This window comes from Polypterus senegalus, chromosome 1, assembly GCF_016835505.1.
Source record: "Polypterus senegalus isolate Bchr_013 chromosome 1, ASM1683550v1, whole genome shotgun sequence".
In the NCBI taxonomy this organism is placed as follows: Eukaryota; Metazoa; Chordata; class Cladistia; order Polypteriformes; family Polypteridae; genus Polypterus; species Polypterus senegalus.
Window position 1 is genome coordinate 181,888,827 of NC_053154.1, and position 17,500 is coordinate 181,906,326.

General features: G+C 39.3%; 1 protein-coding gene across 2 annotated transcripts in view; it reads right to left on the minus strand.

Moving 5' to 3' along the window:
* Nucleotides 1-17,500, minus strand: part of srprb (SRP receptor subunit beta) — a 96,435-nt gene that overhangs the window by 74,015 nt on the left and 4,920 nt on the right. For both annotated transcript variants that reach the window (XM_039764165.1, XM_039764156.1), the window contains exon 2: nt 12,612-12,706. In XM_039764165.1, the coding sequence (XP_039620099.1) occupies nt 12,612-12,706 (95 nt within the window). The remainder of the gene's footprint in view (nt 1-12,611; nt 12,707-17,500) is intronic.

The window sequence follows — 17,500 nt, forward strand, 5'->3', positions numbered from 1 at the left end:
ATATATATATATATATATATATATATATATATATATATATATATATATATATATATATATATATATATATATATATATATATATATATATATATATATATATATATATATATATATATATATATATATATATATATATATATATATATATATATATACATATAATCCCTCATCCTGAGGATTATGCTTCCAGAACCCCTACATAGATGAAAATCCAAGTAGAAACCATATGTTTGTATGGTTATTTTTATATATTTTAAGCCCTTATAAACTCTCCCACACTGTTAACATTATTATAGCCCTCTAGACATGAAATAACACATTTTAGTCAAAAGTTTAAACTGTGCTCCATGACAAGACAGACATGACAGTTCTTTCTCACAATTAAAAGAATGCAAATATATCTTCTTCTCTTCAGGAGCAGAGAATTTCAGAGAGAGAGAGAGAGAGAGAGATCGCCAAGAAAGAAAAGCAAACAATCAAAAATCAATACGTGTGCTTTTAAGTTTGCCGCATTTTTAGAGGAGCTGTCAGTATCTTCTAAGCAAACAGCTTCTGTGCAAACAGCCCCTCTGCTCACATCTCCTCCGGCCAGGCGCAGAGAGAGAGAGAGAGCGAGATTAAAGCAAACTATCAAAAAAATCAATAAGTGTGTTTTTGGAAGCACCGCAATAAAGCAGCCGGGCGCTTCTTAGAGGTGCTGCTCAGTATCCACTAGGCAAACAGCTTCTGTGTAAACAGCACCTCTGCTCACACCCCCTCCGTCAGGCGCAAAGAATGTCAGAGAGGTTGAGAGAGAGGCAGAGACAAGCAATAGAGCACCGCACGGGAAGCATATCTTATAGCATTGAGGATTTTTAGTTAATATGTAATACATGCTCTGATTGGGTAGCTTCTAAGCCATCCGCCAATAGCGTCCCTTGTATAAAATCAACTGGGCAAACAAACTGAGGAAGCGAGTACCATAAATTAAAAGACCCATTGTCCGCAGAAATCCTGAAAAACTCCGGATATATATTTAGATATGCTTACATTTAAAATCCAGCTGATAGAGTGAAGTCGGCCGAAAAGTCGTATGCGATATAGCGAGGTATTGCGATATAGCGAGGTATTACGGTATGTGTATATATATATATATATATATGGATATAGATATATACACACACATACACACACTCACCTAAAGGATTATTAGGAACACCATACTAATATGGTGTTTGACCCCCTTTCGCCTTCAGAACTGCCTTAATTCTATGTAGCATTGATTCAACAAGGTGCTGAAAGCATTCTTTAGAAATGTTGGCCCATATTGATAGGATAGCATCTTGCAGTTGGAGATTTGTGGGAAGCACATCCAGGGCACGAAGCTCCCGTTCCACCACATCCCAAAGATGCTCTATTGGGTTGAGACATGGTGACTGTGGGGGCCATTTTAGTACAGTGAACTCATTGTCATGTTCAAGAAACCAATTTAAAATGATTCGAGCTTTGTGACATGGTGCATTATCCTGCTGGAAGAAGCCATCAGAGGATGGGTACATGGTGGTCATGAAGGGATGGACATAGTCAGAAACAATGCTCAGGTAGCCCGTGGTATTTAAACGATGCCCAATTGGCACTAAGGGGCCTAAAGTGTGCAAAGAAAACATCCCTAACACCATTACACCACCACCACCAGCCTGCACAGTGGTAACAAGGCATGATGGATCCATGTTCTCCTTCTGTTTACTCCAAATTCTGACTCTACCATTTGAATGTCTCAACAGAAATCGAGACTCATTAAACCAGGCAACATTTTTCTAGTCTTCAACTGTCCAATTTTGGTGAGCTTGTGCAAATTGTAGCCTCTTTTTCCTATTTGTAGTGGAGATGAGTGGTACCCGGTGGGGTCTTCTGCTGTTGTAGACCATCCGCCTCAAGATTGTGCGTGTTGTGGCTTCACAAATGTTTTGCTGCATACCCAAGTTGTAACGAGTGGTTATTTCAGTCAAAGTTGCTCTTCTATCAGCTTGAATCAGTCGGCCCATTCTGCTCTGACCTCTAGCATCAACAAGGCATTTTCGCCCACAGGACTGCCGCATACTGGATGTTTTTCCCTTTTCACACCATTATTTGTAAACCCTAGAAATGGTTGTGCGTGAAAATCCCAGTAACTGAGCAGATTGTGAAATACTCAGACCGGCCCGTCTGGCACCAACAACCATGCCACGCTCAAAATTGCTTAAATCCCCTTTCTTTCCCATTCTGACATTCAGTTTGGAGATTGTCTTGACCAGGACCACACCCCTAAACACACTGAAGCAACTGCCATGTGATTGGTTGATTACATAATGGCATTAATGAGAAATTGAACAGGTGTTCCTAATAATCCTTTAGGTGAGTGTATAATGACAATTAAGTCTGGGTTCTTTTCAAAAGCCAACAAAGAAACCACAGTAATTTAAAAAAAATATTGGTTAGTCTTTACTCTAAGCAGACCTTTATCTATTTTGTTGGTTTACTTAGGAAATGCTTTACAGGTGTACCAAGAATGGAGGCCAAATAAGAAGTAAGCATACACTTTATTAATATTTGAACAAAATGTGTCAAATCATTTATCTATTGTGTTTATCTTTTTAATAGTTATAGTGAGGACAATATATATACGAATAAAAGGCAAAGCCCTCACTGACTGACTCACTCACTCACTCACTCATCACTAATTCTCGAAGTTCCCGTGTGGGTAGAAGGCTGAAATTTGGCAGGCTCATTCCTTACAGCTTACTTACAAAAGTTGGGCAGGTTTCATTTCAAAATTCTACGTGTAATGGTCATAACTGGAAACTATTTTTTTCCATATAATGTAATGGAGTTGAGCTGGATGGCCATGGGGGGTGGGCGGAGTTTCGTGTGAGATCATCACGCCTCCTACGCAACTACGTAGAGAACAAGGAAGACCTCCACACAGCGCTGAACAAAAAAGAGCATTTCACATTTGAGAAGGCAGAAAAAGATTATGAAGCAAATGATGCATACAAGCAGCGCTGTGGAGTCGGAGTCGGGGACAATTTTGGGTACATGGAGTCGGCAAAAAGTTAACCGACTCCAACTCCTACTAAATTTAAATGGGAATTAAAAAAGTAAGTTGAAATGTCCCAATTCACAAACAGTCATAATGAACTACTTCTCTGCTGTAAGAATAAAGCCCAATGCATGCAGTGCATAATGTTCCCACAAAACGAACATGTCAAGTAACCATGAAGCATACTTTTCACTGACTGTATGCGTCACTATATGGGATGTAATGCACAGGTAAGGTGCGGCAATGCTTTCCATTGTGTCGTGTTCCACTGTTACAGGGAACTGTGAACCTAGCCTAAAGCCCACTGATTTTAGATTGCATGTAAAGGGAACCTGAGGTCAGAGGAATATGGAGGCTGCCATATTTATTTCCTTTCCTTTAACTATAACTGTATTCCAAGTTTAATATAGGTTTTCCAGATATTGTTTTTAGTTCATATAGTTAAGCGTTTTTTTGTTTTAAAAGTTAAAACTACCAAAGAATGTGGTTTGTATTTTTGAACCAATACATTTCCTGTTCCTGATTTTTATGCCTGTTATTACTATCCAGACACTTGTTTAAAAAAAAAAAAGAAAAACAAAACCTTGTTTTTTTATTGTGTTTGTCTTTAATCTGGCATTATAGTAGAGTGTTGGCTTCCTAGCCAGTAGTTCTGAGGTGAAATGACATGTATGTTGCCTTCCTTTCCTTCAATGGATGTAGAAAATACATTAGCATAGTATATACATACAGAGAAGTCGGAGTCGGGGAGACGGAGTTGGAAGATTTAGAAACTGAGGAGTCGGAGCATTTATCTACCGACTCCACAGCCCTGCGTATTCATAAATACAAGCATATTCATAACTACAGCTACTGCGGAAACAAAGCACGGCGTGAACCGTAAGTTTATATTAAATTAAGTTCATAGACAGGCTGCAGGTGGTGTTTAATTTAGTGCCTGCCCATATAAGGCCATCCGTCAGCGGCAATCCAATAGAAACACTGCCGCTAAATATTAACGGGTGAAGGATTGTGCTTATGCAGAGGAAGATGAGATGGTGAGGGTGGTGTTTGGCACAAACTCAGCGAAACTGCGAGAGAAAGTTTTCGAAGGCAGCAAAAAGAGTGTGTGTGTGTGTGTATGTGTATGTGCAAAGCCCTCACTGACTCACTCATCACAATTCTCCAACTTCCCGTGTAGGTAAAAGGCAGGCTTATTCCTTACAGCTTACTTACAAGAGTTAAGCAGGTTTCATTTCAAAATTCTTCACGTAACAGTCGATAACAGTCGACAAAGTCCGCCATGTTGAACTTTATTTATAGCCCCAACTTCACGAACTTTGGTAGGCGGCTTCCTTGTGCTAACCAAAACTGATGTACGTACTTATTTCGGTGGTATGATGCCACTGTCGGTCACAATATTGAACTTTTCAATGGTCTTTGTTTCTTATGGGCCCATCTTCAAGAAATTTGGTACGCAGGTTCCCAACGCTAACTGAATCCTACTTGCGTACATATAAACGTCCATAGCCTGCAGCTCGGTCACCGTGTGAGTTGGCGTTGGGTTCCCCATCCTCACGCCTCCCACATTGTTGGCTGCCTGCCTATATAAGACTGTCCATCGCTTCGGTCTCTACATTCCCTTCCTTGCTTCGCCACGGGATTCACGTCTCCCTGCTGATAACTAGCGGAGAAGCCGTGGATTAGTTTGTTTATTACAATTATAGTTATTGTGTAGGTATTTTAAACTTACTTTACATTGTTCAGGTACCCATTTCCTTTATCGTTCCAACCGTAATCCCATTAACATGTCTATCGAAATGATCACCATCGATCAAAGAACTGTCTCTTACCGAGTGGTTTCCATGCCCGGAGATAGCACCTACCTTTTCCATTCTCTTTGTTACACATTGCACGGCCATATCATGCTCACTCTTGATATCCAGAGGAACATTGTGTCTTATGTATTGAATGACTGGAACAGGATCAAGGTGTGGACTGATGACGGTACAGGAGATAATTATACTACACAGGAGCACTAGAAGAGTGAAATGCTTAAGCCCTTCACCTATGGTTCTGCATGTGAGTTGATGGCTTCTGCTGAATTGTTTGGTTGTTGTTTTCAGTGTACCTAAATGGCCAAATATTTTACACCTTTGGACAATTGCCAATGCCTCTTAAACATCTTAGATTCACAGGTGACGATTTGAGTAGTGGACACTTTGATGTTTATGAATGTTTAAAACTCTCAAAAGCTGGATGTGAAGTTATCGATGAAACCGGTTGTATGCTTAAAATGCTTGACAGATGCCGAATGTCACTTCAACACAACAAGTCCTGCAAATACTAACGTAATTGAAAAAACCATGAAACTCAAACCGATTATGACAGCAGCAATCCAAGCTGAGAGATTTGAAACAAGATTACTTTTCACATGGCCAACTGTACGCCGAGTAAGCTCAGCGCACAGCTTGGTCATATTACAACCGGAGGGCCATACTGACAATGTGGTATACAAAGAGATCCATAACAAATAATTATTTGTATATTTTCCCTCAGTTTAAAAAGGTTCAATATTCTTAATTTTAAGGCAGTACTTCACTTCTGCGGAGCACGGGTATTTTGCTAGTAGTATGTAGGTTTCATTCATCGAAGTATTCACTACGCAATAAGATTGTTAAGCCTTATGATAATGTTCCCGCACGGAGGATTTAGAGAGACGCACTGGGAGAAGTATAATCTGAACCTCTCTATAGTTTCGTTTATTTTCGGGTTGTAATGTTCATCAAATTTACGTATCATCCCAGTGGCGGACCGTGCATTTCACACCTAGGTCTTAAGTAGTGCTCCATCTGAATCAACCCGCCCTATAAAAACTAATTTATGGTTAGAAAAACCATCTTAACATGCAGAAATACAGTATAAAGAGCCGCTGCATTGCAGATAGATACCTCCTGTAGCCACAATAAATGCCTTTATTGAAAAGACAAACCAGGGGTCAACAAGTTCCTTTCTACTGCAGCTACAGCCGCGACACACATGAAAAACATCAATAATAACTCAAACTTGCAATATTATTTAGGAAAATCGCAATATTTTACTAAAATTTGGCTTATTTGTAAACAAAATCCATCCTCCTCTCTTTCCCCAAAAACAGTTCAATTACTATGCCGTAAAGATTATCCGTGTGCTTCAGTTCCATCAAAAAGTCCCTTTCTATTGCCATCGAAGTTAAATCTAAAAGGCAAACCTGCCCTGTCGTATTTCTGCCATAAGTTTTAATTCGCTTTAGGGCTGAAAATGTTCGCTCGACAGAAGCAGTGTACACGGGAATGGTCACCGCCAAATATAACAATGTGTACAGCTGCCTCATGTTCTCATTCAGATTTTTCTGATGAAGGAAGTCAAGGAGATCAGTGGGAGATTTTAATGCAAATTCAACCATGGCATACATTACAATCAGTTCTGTTTTTAGCCGAGACAGATCAAAAACTGCTTCGTGGCTCTTGTGTTAAACTGGAGAAGGCTGCATGCGGAAAATTTTTCTTGTATTCCCGAAACTTCTGGGGGGTCGAGGAGCGTGACAAACATCAGTTTTCCGTGGTCTTGAAGTCTGGTCTGTGTCTGGCAAATAATATTGTCCAGAATCCTGCCATGGATTTGGCAGTAGTGCGCGCGAGGATCTTGTGCTCAGAGCGCCTGTGGTGCGTTCAGTGGCCTCGTAGAGTTCTTCATATCGGCTTCTATCCAATCAATAGGTCTGAATAAAGTGATGTTGCCGTACGCCTGCTAGAGGGCCCTACTGACACCAATTCAAAATCTGATTAGTTGAAGCAACTGTTTAATCGACATTTATTCTGTGTTAGAGGGCCTGCAGAACGGATTGTGAAGGCCCCTCTGCCTGGCAACAAATGACGGCTGAAATGTGATTGGTTAAATGCTGGAAGCATGCTAATTGCTATATCTGGAAGCAGCACAACCATCGGATTAAACTTGTCTACGGCTTTATTTAATTTTAGCTCAGTCCCGGCACTTAAAAGTTTCTCTCACACTTTCTCTGAGGGAGGGTTTCTGCAGTTGCTGCACTTATAAATAAGCTAAGCACAATCCTTCACCCGCGAATATTTACCTTATATGGGCAGGCACTCAATTACGTGGGAGGCGTGATAATGCGAGATGCAACTCCACCTCACACGGTGACCGAGCTGCAGGCTATGGCCATATACAGTATATGGACGAAATTAGGTTCCAGTTATGACCGTTACGTGAAGAATTTTGAAATGAAACCTGCTTAACTTTTATAAGTAAGCTGTAAGGAATGAGCCTGCCAAATTTAAGCCTTCCACCTACACAGGAAGTTGGAGAATTAGTGATGAGTGAGTGAGTGAGGGCATTGCCTTTTATTAGTATAGATTTGCTATAGACGTAAGCAGCCAGTACTTTTTGTGAGGGGGGAAAAAAAGATATGGCCCATTGCTATAGAAAAAAAATACTCCAGTTTATGTTCAAAAATCTGCTTAATGTACACATTCTGGGAAACTTAAGCATATCAATATACCATGTCATTACAGAACATGACATTGGGATATTAGCAAAAAAAAAATGAATGCATATTCTGTGTGTCATAATCAGACACACAGTATATTACATTAAGCAAAACTAAAATAAAAGGTACAATGAGGCCAGTAACCCTGGTCTTAAGTTGACTTCTTTAAAAGCACAAATGGTAGTTTTTTTCTTAACAAAAAGAAGCATTTCTGCCTTTTCACCAGCAAGACTGTTTCTCTTTGCATTCACTATATTGGACAAAGCTGAAAAAAGGAGTTCAATGTCTATACTGGTACAAGGTGCCAAAAGGTACTTGAGTGCTGACTTGGCCAAGGTTGGAGAACAGGCTGCATTGCTTTTCCAACACTGGAAGGTGTAGTTATTTCTGGAGACAGGGGACTCGCTTAGATAGTTATTCAGCTTAAAAAAAAATGTAAACATTTACCTACATTATAATAAAAGATAATTATTACTAGTTTGAACAGATATGTGGTAAAGAAAAACAAGATTACCACCGGCATGAATAAAAACTTGTGATGTTGAAAGCTTGACATATAATGATTTGGGTCATATAAAGGACATTCTATAATGTGTGATGCAGAATTGCAGATGGACATTTAAGAGATGCAGCACAAGCTGTTCCACAATGAAACACTTTGTAACAGGTGTGCCTTGAAATATTGAGAGACTGCTTTATTTTTTAGGATGAATTTATTTTAAAGTAATGTTTACATTAAAACTGGAGTAGATCTTGTCTTAATCTTTTACAGTTTAGACACAGGAAACAACTTTCACAAGGTACAAAACTTGAAGCTGGGCAAACCTCTCTCTGCTTTTTGTCAAGTACCCACTAAATTAAATTCCTCCAATATTTTTCCACAGCAACTTGACTGTCTAAAATGGAAAAACCCTCAAACTGCACCGCTGCATTAACAGTTTTGTAGGTAATCTGGCAGACAAATTGTACAAATCTGATGAAAAAGGTGAGGTGATGTCATTAATGTTTTCTTTTTCTTCTCAGCTAAATGTCTGAGAAGCAGTTTGACCCACACTCTTCAGTTATGCACGGTCCCAGCAAGCCACCTTGCCAACTGCGAGTTTTTGGCAAATGCACGATGATACTAATTAGATATTAGGAAGATGCAGTTTATTGGTCTTTTTTTTCTTTTTTTAAATTAAATCCTAACCACATTTTTTTTTTATTATTATTAATTCGGGACGTCTAGTCTTCCTAATTGGTATGATTATTATTAAAAATGCTCTCTGCATCCCCTTCACCAACTGAAATACTTCTTGCACTTGTTTTTTAGTATCTCTGTCACAGAATCGATCTTTGTACTGTGATGCACCGTGAGAGAGGCAGGAAGCTCGTATTCAGTACCATACGCAGCAAGAGTACACTTCTGATCAACCTTTGACTTTTCAGCATATAATAAGTGCTGTTTTGACAAGTCGGCATGTACAGCTGAAGCATCCTTATTTGGGTATCAAGGTCTGTTTTGTATTTCTCTTAGCCACAAAATAGTGAGCTGCAAGTGCCTAAAATGAGTAACTATTCGCATCCCAATTGCAACACAGTCAGAGATGCTTCTCTGACTCAATAAGCCTTTATTTACAGCAAGCTGCAAAGTGTGAGCCATGTAGCTTAAACTTTTAATGCCACTTTCTTCCACAGTTTTTGCCATATTTTGAGTGTTGTCGCGAAGCACAACATGCACATTACTTTTTGAAAATGTTCCACTTCGTTACCATGGACTTGAAAGTGTGTATAATTAAAGTTGCAGAATGAGAAATGCAGAAATCATTATTATGCAAGACTATTCTTTTTGCCTCCAAATTTTCATCAATCCAGTGTGTCATTAGACTCAACATACTCAAGGGGCTGACCTCTGAGCTCCACATACCTGTAATGAAACGAATGTTAGCGATATTGTGTCTTAAAAGCTTGTGGATATGTGTAGAAAATCACGTCATATAATGCAGGCAGCGAGACATCTGCAAAGTATCGCCGGCTTGGAAGAATGTATTGAGGTTCTAAATGATGTAGTAGCTGACAAAATTCCTCGTCCTCAGCTAGGGAAAAAAGGTTGGTCATAGAGTGCCATCATTTCCATTATTTAAGGAGTTATGCCTTTAGATCTGGTGCAGCCTTGAGGAAATATCTTTGTGTTTTGAAGGGTTTAGCTGTATGAGGCTACTGCTAGTGAGCCCGGTAGCGTCTGACTTAACTTTTGTTTTGGTAGCATTAGTTGTCAAAAATTTTGTATATAATCTGTTTCATTATTATGGTTGTTCAGATGGGTAATTTGCGGTACTGAAATATTTAAATTCTACAGCCTCCTTGCATTATCTCATTTTTGCAGAAAGAGCTGGTAGCAACACTGTTGTCTTCCTATTTTACGAAAACATTTGACCACAGGGATGCTCCTGTCAGCACAACTAGGAAACCCAGTTTTTTGTTTTTTTGTTTTTCTCTTTTTTCTGTGAGCGCAAGGGGCTATACTTGCATACCTGTTTTTTCTGAACCTTAATGTCTGCTTCACCGAATAATGAAAGCAACATGCATTATTTAGTGTGTTCCGTGAGGGTTCTACATTGGAGAAAGAGAAAAGAAGCCCTCCCACAAGAAATGTCCACCCACTCACACATAAACAATGCAGCTGCACCATGTGTAAAGCCAAAAGATGGCACCGTTTGGATGCAGCAACAGGTTGGGCATCATCCTGCCAGTCAGTCTGCCCCACACGTGTCCTTCAAAGAAAAAGCAGGGCTCACAGAGCTCGCCAAGGTATCATGCAAAGTCCGGTTTGTGATTATGTTTTGTGATGGTCATTATATGAAAACCATGTATATGTTACTTATATAAATGCTACATCGAATGTTATGTACCCATTTACTTTGATTTATTTACTTCCTTCTTCCAACAGCATAAAGTAACAAGTAAACTGCACAGTTTCCTATGCTTGGTCGACACAGGCATGCTGACAAAATACATGTGCAATGACACTCCTTATTTAGCAAAAGATCCCAGTCGTCCCACAGGAGACTCTGGTCATAAAGCTTATGGAGCGGTCTCTGGACAATGGCAGAACCATAACAGCAGTTGCAAAGGCGACAGGAGCTTTCACCAGCAGCTAAAGTCACTTCAGTACACAGGCAGGTACTTTGTTGTTCGTATGTGTGAGTGGACGTTTCTTGCGGGGAGGGCTTCTGTTCTCTTTCTCCGATGTAGAACCCTCATCAGAAGTTCACCTCTATTATAGTATGTCTTTTATTTGAAAACAACAGAGTCAGAAAAGGGGGAGCATGAACATGACAGAGAAGCAAAAGACGCTAATGGAGAGATGTAAAGAATTTTACGGTGGCCTGGGATTACAAGTTTTTTTTTTTTGAAAGGCTTCAGGGATTCTAGTGTAAACAGCAGCTGCGGCACAGGTACGGACAAGAAGGAGCAGTGTTGTGTGCACAAACAACAGAGTGAACGAGTGAGTAGAGAGGAGTGAAAGTGTAACAGTGGTGAACTTCTGGGTCGTAACACTGTAATGGAAAACAGTATAGAAAGGTTAGAAGACTGAGTGCGATAGTTAAGGTGATCACAGAGTAGGTTTCGACCAGCTAAATAGCAATTTTCTCTCAGGTCAGGACCCAGAGGCATTACACGGCTATTTTCACGACTCACCAGTGGAAAAACACTAGTGTAGAGTAAAAACATCAAATGGATGATGGTGATGAATAATTGAGGACAGTATTTACAGAGTTTAAACACAAGTTTTAATGTATGCCTATTTAAGAGATGCTTATTCATTTATATAACAGTCAACAGTTGTTTTGATCGTTTAATTTTTACTTTGACACGTCTGTGTCTCATATGCTATGCCAATTTAATAATTATTACATTGGCCTGGTTTTCTTTTTGCCTTTTTTCCAACTTGCCGTTTAAGAAGGCATTCAAATTCAGGTAGTATTTTGTTAAAAGTTTAGGTTTAAGGTCATGGTTTAAGTTAAACTTGACATTTTTTTTTGATTTTACAATAAATTTGTGATTTAGTGTGTATTTGCTTCATGATTTATGTATTAATTTTATAATCAGTTTTTAAATGCTAGACGTGATTAATCACAATTATATACATTTGATAAATGACTTAATTTTTGTTGATCAATTTTCAGCCCTAATTGCAACACATGTGAGATTCTAAAAATGAGCAACATCCACCTTTTTATGCTGTAGAAATTCTAGAACACCAGCCAGTAACATTTGAACTCAGAACCTGAAAATTACAAGAGGCAATTAACAAATCAGCCATAGCTAAGCTTTTCTGAAGTCTTAATATCTGCTAAGAAACCATATTAAGAAAGAAGGAAACAAGAGAAGGGGCCAATACCACACTGCCACCCCACCTGCCAAGTCTTCATATAACAAATAGTAAAGAACAGCCTATATAAATACTAAAACTTATGCTGACTTGGCATCCTGCACCCTCCCTTTGCACCGCTGCATAAAGAATATTAAGAAAAGTACAATTTAAAAAAAAAAAAGCAAAGCACAATACAGAAGCAGCTAAGAAAAGGACAATAGGAATTTGTTGAATAATGCTTTTTGAACACAACTTGTGGCCTGACCATTTTTGGGTCAACTAATAAGCCAGTGAGTGTGAGGCTAAAAGACCAAAGCCATGATGACCATAGGAACATTACCAAGGATGTGCTCAAGATCATCATAAGACAATGTCAATTTGTGTTTATTCTAATGTTATATAGTGTCTCAAAAGTAAATAAACAGGCAACTAGCTTTCAAATATATTATACTACTGTTTTCTCTTTGTACCCTATTCTTTCTGGGTTAAGTTCCAGCTTTCCCTCAACCCTACTCAGGATAAAGTGAGTTTGGATGATGAATGGATAGATATGTTTTAATTACACACACAGGTGAGAGTTGTAACCACAGATACAGCTATCTTTGCTACTGAATATATCAATAAGGTCAGATAAACATTTACAGGAGAATGGATAACCACAATACATACCCTAATAAAAAGAAGAGTTTTTCCAGATTCACAGAGTCCAATTAATAAAACTGCTCGTCTTGTTATTTTCTTACTCCATACAATTTTCATTATAACTGTAAGAGAGCAAAATTTTTTTACTTAGATACATTAAAGTTTACTCATGTACTATTTCATACTGACATTCTCCAAAACCTTTAAAAAGGAGGCATTTTTCAAATTTCCTTACACATAATGGATGACAACAAAAACAAATTACAAACGAAAATGTTTTGTAACTTTAAAGATTTAGAAATTTTCAAGAACAGATTTTGGCTCTAATTTTCAATTCCTATTTTAACACTAGAATCACCAAAGCCTACGAAAAAACTTGTAAATCTGGCCCACCTTAAATCCCTTCGCACCTTTCCATCAGTGTCTTTTGTCCTGTAAATGTGCCGATCAAGACAAGCAGCCTACTATTCCATCCCCTCACCGCTGCAGAACATGCACAATGGGAGTGAAGTGCTGAAGTTTTAGAGTGGAAATAATAGATCGTTATTTGGAACACATGCATTTCATGTGTGTTCCGTTTCTACAATAAACTGTGTAAACACATTGTTAAAACAAATGTTTTTCATATTTTAGTAATAAATGACAAAATGTAGGCATAAACTATATAATTTGTGAAGCCTGAAGTCCAAAGATCAAATAAACTCTTTCACAAAAGGTTCAAGGATGAGACAACAGCTTCCGTGGTGTAGCGGTAAGAATTACTGACTTGTAATCAAGAGTCCCTCAGGGGCCAGTTGCAGATAGTTGACACAGACTGCTCAGCCAATTGGAGCGCAGCAGGCCTGTTGCGCCTCAGAGACCAGAGTTTAATTCCCCTCTAGGGAGGAAGTGTTATTTTATTTTATTTTTTTTTAACCTCAAAAGGGACATAAAATTTATAAATTGGTACGCACAGTCACTCAATCAGATCATTCTATTTTCATCTGGGATACTCCTTTTAAAATATTTTTTAACAAATGAAACTGCAATTAACATGAACATGTGTCCTTACAACTGTTAATTTTTAAGATCTATAAGATCTGACAGGAAAAGCACTGTATTTAAAAAAAAAAAAAAAAACACACCACAGTTAATGGGATAGATATATAGATAGATAGGAAGGAAAGGCACTATATGATAGGCAGACAGGGAAGCTGCTACATAATAAAACTACTGTTACTACTATACGGATAGACAGGGAGTTCACTGTATAAAAGACAGACAGAGAAAGCACTACTAAATGAAAAATGGTAAAGCTTTTTTATTAATTAACTGATACTTTGGGAAGGCAAGGGGACAGTGAGAGTACATGTAGATGTGAAAAGCACTAGACAGAAAGATATGGAAGGCACTGTATACAGTAAATAAAAAATAAATAAATATAGAGGCAGAGAAGCCACTAGATAAGTACATATCAGCATTAGCAATCTATACTAATAAAAGGCAAAGCCCTGACTGACTGACTGATCACTACTTCTCCAACTTCCTGTGTAGGTAGAAGGCTGAAATTTGGCAGGATCATTCCTTACAAAAGTTAAGCAGGTTTCATTTCGAAATTCTGCAACGGTCATAACTGTATCCTACTCACGTACATATATATACGGCCATAGCCTGCAGTTCGGTCGCAGTGTGAGGCGGAGTTGCGTCACCCATCACCATGCCTCCCATGTAGTGGCTGCCTGCCTATATTGCGTCCCCCATACCCACGCCTCCCACGTAATTGAGTGCCTGCCCATATAAGGCCGTCTGTCAGCAGCAATCCAATAGACACGCTGCCACTACGAGGCGTTTGTCATGCCCAAGACGAAAACGATATTCGCGAGATACAAGTTTAGTGAGAAGACGCAAGGTATAAATGAGACTTTTGATCACTTTGTAACGGAGTTAAAATTGCTAGTGAAGGACTGTGCTTACTTCAAACGAAGATGAGATGGTCAGGGATAGAATAGTGTTTGGCACAAACTCAGCAAAAGTGCGAGAGAAACTTTTAAGTGCCGGGTCTGAGCTAAAATTAAATAAAGCTGTGGACATCGCGAGATCGCACAAGCACAGCTGAGAACCTTCGATGCATGTATTCCAGGCGGCTCACGTGAACTGACTGTGAACGCAGTACGCAGACAACAAGCAAGAGCTCCAAAGAGCGCTAAACAAAAAACGCATTACACAATTGAGAATGCAGGAAAAGAATATGAAGCGAGCAACGCATACAAGCATATTCATAAGTGCAGCTACTGCGGAAACAAAGCACATGGTGGAAAAAGTCAATGTCCAGCTAAAGAAAGACAGTGTAAAAAAAATGTGGTAAACTGAACCACTTCACTAAAGTTTGCAGGACTGGGAAAGGTAAACCTGTGCATGCAGTGTGTGATGTCTCATATAAAGAGGAAATCCTTGATGACAGCAACACTCATAACAGTCACAAAACAATTACATTGACAATCATGTTACATTATTTTTAAAATGTTTCCTTTTCTTTTTCATAACTTCTTTAACACACTACATCTCCACTGCGAAGCGCCGGTATTTTGCTAGTATATTATATAGCATTCGTAATCTGAATCAAAATCTGATTGTATGGGTGGTTACCTACCAGGTAACGGTTGTGGTTGGTCTGCAAGTCGGCAAACATCTGCTACAGTGCCCTCTTTCAGTTGGGAGGAGCAGATCATAGAATGTTGAATAGTGCAAAACACGTGTCGCGTACTCTTTGCATTATTTGACAGTAAACTATTCAACATTCTATGATCTGCTCCTCCCGTCAAATAATGCAAAGAGTACGCGACACGTGTTTTGCACTATTCAACATTCTATGATCTGCTTCTCGCCACAGCTTACTACTCAAAACGGTAAATTTGCAGGGGAGATGGTTTCGATCTTATGACCTCAGGTTTATAAGTCGGCAGTTCTAGCCACTGCACCATGGAAACGGTCATATTACACTTGCACCTTTTGTGAAAGTGTTTATTTGATATTTGGCCATTAGCCTTCACACATTATACAGTTTATGTCTACATTTTGTCATTTATTACTAAAATGTAAAAAAACTTTTGTCTTAACGATGTGTTTACATAGATTGTTGTAGACACAAAACACACATCAAATTATTTCCCCTTACAATTCTGGTTAGCTCACTCCCAGATAATCAATCAAGGCAGAAACTGGGAGAACTTCTTGCCCGTTCTTGGGGGGGGTAGAGAGTTGATGGTATAGCAGGCTGCTTGATCTTTTTGACACATTTAGAAGACAAAAGATGCTGATGGAGAGGTGCGAAGGGATTTAAGGTGGGCTAGATTTACGAGTTTTTTTTTGCTGGCTCTGGTAATTCTAGTGTTAATTGACCTTGTAGATTTTTTTTTTGTGAAATTAAAAATCACTTAAGTATAATTACGGTTTTAGATTTAAGCATCGCTTCTGAATATACAGCGGGTACGGAAAGTATTTAGACCCCCTTCAATTTTTCACTCTGTTATATTGAAGCCATTTGCTAAAATCATTTAAAATTATTTTTTTCCTCATTAATGTACACACAGCACCCCATATTGACAGACAAAAAAGGAATTTTTGAAATTGTTGCAGATTTATTAAAAAAGAAAAACTGAAATATCACATGGTCCTAAGTATTCAGACCCTTTGCTCAGTATTTAGTAGAAGCACCCTTTTGAGCTAATACAGCCATGAGTCTTCTTGGGAAAGATGCAACAAGTTTTTCACACCTGGATTTGGTGATCCTCTGCCATTCCTCCTTGCAGATCCTCTCCAGTTCTGTCAGGTTGGATGGTAAACGTTGGTGGACAGCCATTTTTAGGTCTCTCCAGAGATGCTCAATTGGGTTTGTCAGGGCTCTGGCTGGGCCATTCAAGAACAGTCACAGAGTTGTTGAGAAGCCACTCCTTCGTTATTTTAGCTGTGTGCTTAGGGTCATTGTCTTGATGGAAGGTAAACCTTCGGCCCAGTCTGAGGTCCTTAGCACTCTGGAGAAGGTTTTTGTCCAGGATATCCCTGTACTTGGCTGCATTCATCTTTCCCTCGATTGCAACCAGTCGTCCTGTCCCTGCAGCTGAAAAACACCCCCACAGCATGATGCTGCCACTGCCATGCTTCACTGTGGGGACTGTATTGGACAAGTGATGAGCAGTGCCTGGTTGTCTCCACACATACCTCTTTGAATTAAGGCCAAAAAGTTCTATCTTGGTCACATCAGACCAGAAAATCTTATTTCTCACCATCTCAGAGTCCTTCAGGTGTCTTTTAGCAAACTCCATTCGGGCTGTCATGTGTCTTGCACTGAGGAGAGGCTTTCGACAGGCCACTCTGCCATAAAGCCCCAACTGGTGGAGGGCTTCAGTGATAGTTGACTTCCTACAACTTTCTCCCATCTCCTGACTGCATCTCTGGAGCTCAGCCAAAGTGATCTTTGGGTTCTTCTTTACCTCTCTCACCAAGGCTCTTCTCCCCCGGTAGCTCAGCTTGGCTGGACGGCCAGCTCTAGGAAGGGTTCTGGTCGTCCCAAACGTCTTCCATTTGAGGATTATGGAGGCCACTGTGCTCTTGGGAACCTTAAGTGCAGCAGAAATATTTTTGTAACCTTGGCCAGATCTGTGCCTTGCCACAACTCTGTCTGAGCTCTTCAGGCAGTTCCTTGACCTCAGGATTCTCATTTTCTCTGATATACATTGTGAGCTGCAAGGTCTTATATAGACAGGTGTGTGGCTTTCCTAATCAAGTCCAATCAGTATAATCAAACACAGCTGGACTCAAATGAAGGTGATCTCAAGGATGATCAGAAGAAATGGAAAGCACCTGAGTTAAATATATGAGTGTCACAGCAAAGGGTCTGAATACTTAGGACCATGTGATATTTCAGTTTTTCTTTTTAA